General features: G+C 39.5%; 1 protein-coding gene across 1 annotated transcript; it reads left to right on the top strand.

Annotated features, from left to right (window-relative positions):
• Positions 1-8,184: 8,184 nt before the first annotated feature.
• Positions 8,185-8,694, top strand: LOC138887689 (secreted RxLR effector protein 161-like). The gene has a single exon (XM_070169467.1). It carries the CDS (start codon positions 8,185-8,187, stop codon positions 8,692-8,694), a length of 510 nt encoding a protein of 169 aa, XP_070025568.1.
• The last annotated feature ends 937 nt before the right edge of the window (positions 8,695-9,631 follow it).

The raw sequence follows: 9,631 nt of genomic DNA, 5'->3' as shown, positions 1-9,631 counted from the left end.
ATGACAAGGGCATCAAACTGAGGGAAGACCAAAACGTTGGTATCCAACTAATTGAAGATGATACTTTCTTCGAGTTTGTCATACCGTTCGTAAGTGATTGACCATTTGAGCTTGTGGGTTGTGGTGAACTTTACACTATTGATAGAAGCATCATCGTCGCTGTCGATAATCATATGGATGTTGTGGGTTGGAAAGGGTGGTTTCGGTGGTCCTTGATGTTGTTCGCGTCCACTGGAAAAATTGGTCCTTCCCCGGTCGCTCAGCAATTCTTTGAGGTGTCCCTGTCAAAGCATGTTTACAACCTCCTATCTTATGGCGATACAATCCTCGATTTTGTGTCCTCGTTCTTGGTGAAACTCGCAAAGGGCATCCGACATTTTGGTACTTGGGTCTGACCTTATCTTTGTGGCCACTTCACCTTTAGTCCGAGCTTCTCCAAGGCGTAGTCTATTTCTGTAGGTTACACACAATAATTGTGAGAAGATAACAAAGGGGGCATACCTCTTTCGTTCCGGTGAGTCCTTGTCCTTGATCTGGGTGGGCCTTCTTCGTGGCAGGAGGAGGACGCAATGGAGATTCTAACATATGGTAGATGTCGTTCCCTGTTAGGTTGTGGAGCTGCGATGTCCCACCTGATATCATTTCTTCGATCTTTTCTAGATTCGGCTTGTATTGAGGCCAATCGATGAGTCAGCCCATTGAGGTCGTCCTCGTCTACTCGGACCTCATTACAATATCCATTGTGTGTTTCATCCCAAGTAGTTGGGGAATACCTTACAAGTTGACTTAATAACTTTCTTGTCATCCTTGAACCATTTGTGCCAGCCCGTTCTGAGAAGCCTCAACCGCGATCCCTTTCGATACATTCGGAAAGGTCATCCGTACTCGGTTGAAATGGGCAAGGAAGTCCTTTAATCCCTCTCCCGAAGACTGTTTAATAGCAAATATGTCGTTTTCTCTCGCTTCGGCCTTTTTGGCCCCAGCATGGACCGTTACGAATTTGTCAGCCATTTCTTCAAATCTCTCGATGGAGCGCATAGGTAGTTGTGAATACCATGTTGATAGGTTACAAGTACCCTAGTCATAAGTAATTTGTTTTATGTTTTGATTATCTAACAAACATACTATCCAGAACCAGATAAAAAACCTGTTTCACATTTACAAGACCTTAATATCACAATGTTCCGGGTTGGGATCCAGCTTGGGATATGATTCAACTCTTCAGAGTGAAAGGAATAGTTGAGGGGACTGGTCTCTACCAGTTCCCGAGGAGACTGTACGAAGTCAACTCCCCAATTGGAAAGTTGTTGCTTGCACACGCTACAATATAGGTATAGTGCATCACTCAACTTTCTATGAAAGGCTTTTTACCTACCTTGATACATCATTGTATGTGAGGTCATACATGTATTAAAAACATCAAGGGAGGAAAAACTCATTCACTTGAACACTTAGAGATTTCACTCAAACTCACTTACCACCTATCCAGCAAGAAAGTTTCAAGTGCTTCAAGAACAAAGAACAAAACAACTACAGACCAATTCACATATCAAGTCATTATATGTCATTAGTTGAGTTGTGATAGGTTACAAGTACCTTGGGCACAAGTACTTTGCTTTATGTTTTGATGATCTAACAAACTTACCATTCAGAACCAGATAAGGAACCTGTTACACATCTACAAGACCTTGAGATCACAAAGTTCCAGGTTAGGATCCAGCCCTTGGGAAAGCAAGGTGAATGCTATTACTGAATCAAAGGACCTGCAGGAGCTGACCATAGAAGAGCTGGTTGGAAATCTGAAGACCTACGAGATGAAGAGGAAGATAGACAGTGAAAGAAGAGAACCAAATAAAGAAAAGAACCTGGTACTCAAAGATGATAGCAATGACTCAAGTGAGGAAGAGTAGAAGGAATAGCTTAGCGAACAGGTCCTTACCAGTTCACGAGGAGACTGTTTGAAGTCAACTCTCCAGCAAGAAAGTTGTTGCCTACACATGCTATTGTACATGAACAGTGCAACAATCAACTTTTTGTGGAAGGCTTTTTACCTACCTTGCTTACATCATTATAAGTGATGTCACACACGTATAAATACAATCAAGGAGGTAAAATGACTTACTTCATGAGAGATCCAGATAAAGGACCTGAAGCATGTCTGGTACAATCATTCAAGTTAATCTACTCAATATAATCTAGGCAGTGTGCTTTAGATTCACAGGAACCAGATTAGGGACCTAATACCTTGGTGTTCCCTGATAGAAGTATAAGTCAACAGTACAGCTGAAAAGTAACTACAGAAAGTGACTGCCTGCAACAGTGCAGCAGATAGTACAGCAGACAGTGCAACAGTCACTTCCCATTGAGAAGAGGTATGTACTAACCAAGATTTGACATTACTAAGGTGATGTCTTTTGTTGTATAAACCTGGTGCAAGACACAACACATTCTCTCCAACACTTGCAAAATTAGAAAAGGAAATATTCTTTCAAGTGCTTAGAACAACCTCTCTCAAGAACAAAGCTGCTTCAACCTCAAGGACCGGATCCAAGATTGAAGATATCTTTAGTCCTTATGTTTGTTGAGTCTTTGTTATTTGTTCTTCATTGTAACTCCTATCTTGCTTTTTAGAAGCTGTTTTTAGGAGACCCAAATTTGTAAACTCTCCAGTTTATGTTGTGACTAGGTTTAGTCATAAGTTAAAGTTTTTGTAACTAGAGAGTTACAAAGTGTCTTGTAATAAGTGCTATTACAAGTTAGAGTGAGTAAAAGCCTTTTAACTATAGAGTGACAAAGTGGCTTGTGGTGAGAGCATCACAAGTTAGTTAAATTCTTTGTAACTAGGGAGTCACAAAGTGGCTTGTGGTAAGAGTACCACAAGTTAATTGAATTCTTTGTAATAGAGTCATTACAAAGTGGCTTGTAATAGGTGTTTACAAGTTAGTGAAGTTGAAAGCCTACAAGTGTAGGTCGTGGTTTTTGTCCCCTTGAGTTGGGATTTTTCCACGTAAAAATCCTCTATGTTCCTTACTTACTGCCGAGCTACTGTGGGAACAATTAAAGAACCTGATTCCCTATACTGATTAGTTTTATAGTCTGTTGCTTACAGTGGGAACTTATAGAAAATCTGGTTCTCTATATAGTGGGAACTCATCATGTGTCTCATTTACATACTAGTTCAGAAGTTAGCACTGTGGGAACTGATATAGGACCAGATCACTATACATTTCGGTTCACTAGTATCTTTAGTGGAAACTCATAGAGAACCCGGTACTCTATACAGTCTGGTGGACGCTTAGTTTCTAACAAGTTGTAACTTTGTAATAGCTCTTCACTTGTATTTCCTACTTAGCTTGTCTAGAAGCATTATGTAGGAACCCTTTTGTAAACCTTAAAAATGTGTGTTTGAGTCTTTTCTAGAGTTAGTCATGTTGTAAAGTCTTTGTAATAGAGTTATTACAAAGTGATTTGTAATAGAGTATTACAAGTCAGTGAGGGATTAAGAGGTTAATTATTAGGTTGCATAGGTTATAATCTAAAAGTTGCTCAGTTGTGAAGTTAAAATCCTACAAGGGTAGGTTGTGGTTTTTAATCCCATTGAGTTGGGAATTTTCCACAATAAATTCCTCTTGTCATTTATTTACTGTAGTGTGCGTGTGTACTGTTGAACCTGATAGAGAACCTGGTTCTCTATATTAGTTGGGTGGACCCTTATATTCTATTAATTAGTATCAGCGCAGCTTCTTTCTATCCGGTTAACACCTAGAAAGGATTCTCATGGATTATCCTCCAAACTTAGAAGAAGGCAAGTCTACTTACAAACCACCTAGGTTCAATGGACAATATTATGGATGGTGGAAAACTAGGATGCATGACTTCATCATGGCTGAATATTCTGAGCTATGGGATGTCATATATGATGGACCCTTTGTTACTACCAAAAACCTTGGCGACCCAGCTATAGCCATTCCAAAGACAAGGAAAGAACTCAATAATGGTGATAGAAAGGCCATAGAGAAGAACTTTTGTGCAAAGAAAATTCTGATGTGTGGCATTGGTCCTGATGAATACAATAGGATGTCGACATGTCAGTTAGCCAAAGAAATCTAGGAAGCCCATCAAACAACTCACGAAGGAACAACAAGGGTCAAGCAATCCAAAATCTACATGCTCACAAGTGAATACGAGTTGTTCAGGATGAAAGACGATGAATCTGTTCAAGATATGCATACCCAGTTCACCTCCATCATTAATGAGATTCACTCTCTCGGTGAAACTATTCCAAGAAACAAGCTGGTTAGAAAAATCCTCAGTGTGCTGCATGGTTCCTAGGAAAGCAAAGTGAACGCCATCACAAAGGCAAAGGACTTATAGGATCTAACTATTGATGAGCTTGTTGGAAATCTAAAAACTTATGAAATGAAGAAGAAGAAGAAGAAGAAGAAGGACAATGAAAGAAGAGAGCCAAACAGAGAGAAGAACGTGGTCCTCAAGACAAAAAGTAATGATTCAAGTGGTGAGGATGGTGATATGGCATACCTGACAAGAAGATTCCAGAAGATGGTTCGCAGGAATGGAGGCATTCCAAAAAAGGGAAGTTTTAGCAAGCCAAAAAATTATGACCTCTGTCATAAATGTGGCAAGCCAGGACATTTCATCAAGGATTTCCCTCTCCTAAAGAAGGATCAGTATAATAACAAATCTGATAAAGCAGTCAAAAGGAACCTAGTTCCTGATAGATGCTTCAATAGAAAAAATGTCGCTGACTATGTCGTGAGACAAGATCTTGCTGCATGGGGAGATTCATCATGTGAATCTGGAGAAGATGATGAACCAAGTAGCAGCTCTATTATGGCAGTAGAAAGTGAAGCAATCGAGTATGATTCAATCTTTGCTTTGAAGTCCCAGTCAGATGATGAAGATGGCGATGATGATAAGGTAAATTTTCTAGATGTTCAGACAAATCCGAAATCTTATTCTCCTAAGAAATTCAGGTCTTTAGCAAATGTGTTAATTGATGCTTATCATAGTCTTATAAATGACAAAGATGCCTTAATAGTTGAACTAGGATAAGAAGAACAGTCTAGAGATGACCTAGAAGTAGTTGCAGTTGATTTAAGGGAGACAATTGAGAACCTGAAGAAAGAAAGAGATGTCTTAGATAAAAAAATTACATATGTAGAACAAGAAAGAGATGATCTTATGGCTATTGTGGTGGACCTAAAAAAGACCATTGTGAGTGTAAGTATGGAAAACGATGCCTTAATTAAGAAAGTTGTTAGTATTGAGCATGAGAAAGATGACCTCCTAGTAGGCCTGAAAGTTCTCAAAAAGGAAAGGAAGTTGCAAGCGAGACACACATTAAGCTTGAAAGTGAGTTATATTCAGTGAATTCTAGTATGTGTGCTAAGCTTGAGAGAAACAAACAACTTCAGGAAGAACCAGATAAAGTGAAAGTGATCTTGAAAACTCACTCAAGTGGACCTGGTCCTCTGATGCTTTCACTGCCATATATACCAACAATGGGGGAAATAGGCAGAGGATTGGGTTTCAAAGGGAAAAGATTCCCTACAACCCTCATAGCAAGTAATTTACAGTACTTGAAAATTGGTTTTGCACTCATTGTGGTAACAATGGGAACCTTAATGAAAATTGTAAGGCTATATTTTAGTCACAGCAGAAAAACAAAATCTTTTGCTACTGGTGGAGAACCTTGTTCCTCATATAAAAATGCATAATGCCTACATGGACCAAAAGATCCCTTATTCACCCCTTTCCTCATTACAAGGGACCCAAATTAGTTTGGGTTCTTAAAACTAACTCCTATTTTTTCTTATGCAGGGAATAGTGAAAGGAAGCAGCCTATAATGGTACATGGACAGTGGCTGCTCAAGGCATATGACTAGAAGTACAAATGATTTCCTTTCACTTAAGGCCCTGCAATGAGGGAGTGTATCTTTTGGAAATGGTAAGAAGGGATACATTCTGGGAGTTAGAAGGATTGGGAAGTCTCTCTCTCACTCAATTGAAAATGTGTACTATGTGAAGGGATTGAAGTACAACCTACTGAGTGTTTCCCAAATCTGTGACAGGGGAAACAAGGTGGAATCTGTGTCAAAAATCTGTACAGTCACAAACTTGGTAACTGGTGAGGTGGTGCTAGTGGGAAAAAGATACAAGAATATCTATGTAGCTGATTTTGAGTCTCTGAAGAATGGTGATATAAGCTGTCTAAGTGTTGTTGTTGATGATGCTGAATTATGGCACAAGAGGCTCGGTCATGCAAGTTTCACGTTATAGAACAAATTAGTCAGAAGGACCTGGTTCGTGGTCTGCCCAAGTCAAGCTTCAAAGAACACAAAGTATGTGATGCATGTGTAAAAGGGAAGCAAGTCAGATCCTCATTCATGTCCAAAAAGGAAGTCAACACCACAAGGCCACTTGATCTCCTTCACATGGATCTATGTGGACCTATGAGTGTGCCAAGCAGAGGAAGAAAGAAGTACATCTTTTTGATAGTTGATGACTGTTCCAGATTCACCTGGACTTTGTTCCTCAGGACCAAGGATGAAACCTTTGAAGTTTTTGTTGCTTTTGTCAAGAAGATCCAAGTGAAGATGGGTAATAAAGTAGCCTGCATTAGGTCTGATCATGGGACAGATTTTGACAATGTCAAATTCGATGGCTTCTGCACTGAAAATGGCATCACTCACAATTTTTCAGCTCCAAGAACACCTCAACAAAATGGTGTTGTGGAGAGGAAGAATAGAACTCTTGAAGACATGGCAAGAACAATGCTAATTAATAGTGGGATCGCAAATTATTTATGGGCAGAAGCTATCAATACTGCTACTTGGTGAACAGGTGCATGATCAGGTCACTTTTGAAACGAAACTCCATATGAACTGCTGAATGGAAGGAAGCCCAAGCTGACACATCTAAGAACTTTTGGGTGTAAATGCTTTGTTCACAACAATAGAAAGGAATCTCTTGGAAAGTTCGATGTCAAAAGTAATGAAGGAATTTTTCTGGGATACTCATCCCAAAGCAAAGCTTAAAGGTATACAACAAAAGGACTCAATGCGTCGAAGAAAGCATACATGTGATCTTTGATGAAGCTCACCTCTCCTGTGAGAAGGACAAACATGTTGATCAAGATGGAGAGCCCTTATCTATTCCAGGTGAAGTAATTGTCATGGAAAATGGAAAGGCAGACATGATGAGCCATGTCAAGAAATCCAATGAAGATGATGCAAATACATCTCTATCAATTAGAAACGAACCTAGTCCCCCAATTACAACAACTGAAGCTCAAAATAGAGCTATTGATGCAGTCCAAGGAACTCCACTTTGTGAAGTAAGAAGTGCCCAAGAACCCCAGTCAAACATACCAAGTTCCTCTACCAATGAGACTCAGGCACCAAATTGGAGGTTCAAAAGTTCACATCCTCTTGACAACATAATCACTCTTGACTCAGGAGTTCAAACCAGATCAAAAGCAAGAAACTCACTTGCCTTCTCAACCTTTCTTTCCCAAATTGAGCCAAAAAGTATAAAGGAAGCATTAAAAATGCAGACTGAATCACAGTAGTGTAAGAGGAGCTGCATTAATTTGAAAGGAATAAGGTATGACACCTAGTTCCTCGACCTGCAGATCGAACCATCATAGGAACCAGATGGGTATTCAGGAACAAACTTGATGAGTTTGGAAAAACAACAAGAAGTAACACAAGGCTTGTAGTTCAAGGCTACAATCAGGAAGAAGGAATTGATTATGATGAAACATTTGCTCCAGTAGCTCGAATGGAAGCCATTAGATTACTAATTGACTTTGCATATCATATCGAGCTCACACTATTCCAAATGGATGTCAAAAGTGCATTTCTAAATGGCTATCTAAAAAAGGAAGTCTATATCAAGCTGCCTCCTGGCTTTGAGTTTCACAAGCATCTTGAGCACGTGTTCAAACTGGACAAGGCATTGTATGGGTTAAAGCAAGCTCCCAGGGCCTAGTATGAAAGGTTGTCAAAATTCCTTCTAGAAAATGGGTTTACAAGAGAAAAAATTGACAACACTTATTTTCTAAAGAAACGAGGGAGGAACCTGCTCATTGTGTAGGTGTATGTTGATGATATCATCTTTGGAGCCACAACTGACTCTCTTTGTGAAGAATTTGCAAAACACATGGGGAGTGAATTCAAGATGAGTATGATGGGAGAACTGAATTTCTTCCTAGGATTTCAAGTGGAAGCATCAAAAGTCATCGACACTCCCATAGCCACATCCACCCATCTAGACTTGGATAAATCTGGTTCCCCTGTAAATCAGACCATGTATAGAGGGATCATAGGGTCACTCCTGTATCTCACTGCAAGCAGACCAGACATTGTTTTTAGCATGCGTCTCTATGAAAGGTTTCAATCATATCCAAAGGAATATCATCTGAAGGCTGCCAAGAGAATACTAAGATATCTCAAAGGAACGCAGGACCTGGTCCTTTATTATCCCTCAGGTGAGAGCTTTGATCTTATTAGATATGCTGACGCTGATTATGTAGGATATCTGGTGGACAGGAAAAGCACTTTTGGAATGGCACATTTTCTTGGCTCCTGCTTAATCTCATGGGGTACAAGGAAGCAGAACTCTATGGCACTCTCAACTGCAGAAGTTGAATATGTAGTAGTTGCCTCTTGATGTGCTCAACTTCTGTGGATCAAGCAACAGTTGGAAGACTTTGGAGTGTTCTCAGATAGTGTGTCTCTCTTATGAGAGAATACAAGTGCACTCAACATTGCAAAAAATCGAATTCAACATAAGAGGACCAAGCACGTTGATGTACGCCATCACCTCCTCAGAGACAATGTTGAAAAGGGGCTTATATGCATGAAATTCTATAGCACTAAAGATCAAATTGCAGATATATTTACCAAAGCCTTAAGCAGAGAAAATTTCGAACAAAATCATCTGGAATTGGCGTTTATAAAACCCAATTGAGAACCTAGTCCCTTAATGATTGACTATGAAAGAAATGTTCAGGTAAACTTAGCTAAAAGGTGTTTTCTAGCAAAGTATAACTCATTTCTATACTGTTACAAGTAGACACGCTTGATTATTACAGAGCAAATAAGCAGTTGAGGTTGTATAGACTGGTAAAAAGGGCAAAGCTTACAGATAAGAGATCAGTCAGGGTTGTAACCTATGATTATTACATAGGTTAGTACTTTCTCTGTTCTCTCATGCACAACTCTGAACAATTAAAATAAGTGCCACATCATCAGCATGTCAGTTTTTAGTTTTGTGTCTTTTGAACCCAAACGTCTCACCGGTTATTAATCAACCAAACTCCCTAAAATCTGCCGTTATTTCTAATCGGTCCCTCTTTCATCATAAATACATCTATCTCTGTCATCATATTCCACACATCAACACTTCAAAACCTGTTTCCTATTCTTTCTCTCTTCAGTTCACCAAATCTTCTCTTTTCTTCTCACCATGGCTGAAATTAAATAATTTCTAGTATCACTGAGTCCTCACCAGTTGAAACACCAATGCCAGACTCCCCTCCCCATACTACTGATAACCAAAACCCTAGAATAGAGTCACCCCCACACTCTGTCTCTTCTTCTACCCA

This window comes from Nicotiana sylvestris, chromosome 3, assembly GCF_000393655.2.
Source record: "Nicotiana sylvestris chromosome 3, ASM39365v2, whole genome shotgun sequence".
NCBI classification, from domain to species: domain Eukaryota; kingdom Viridiplantae; phylum Streptophyta; class Magnoliopsida; order Solanales; family Solanaceae; genus Nicotiana; species Nicotiana sylvestris.
This window is presented reverse-complemented; position numbering and strand designations above follow the sequence as displayed.

Bases quoted from the DNA above. Each gene is read 5' to 3' on its own strand.
- LOC138887689 (XM_070169467.1), top strand. From the start codon at position 8,185: ATGGGGAGTGAATTCAAGATGAGTATGATGGGAGAACTGAATTTCTTC.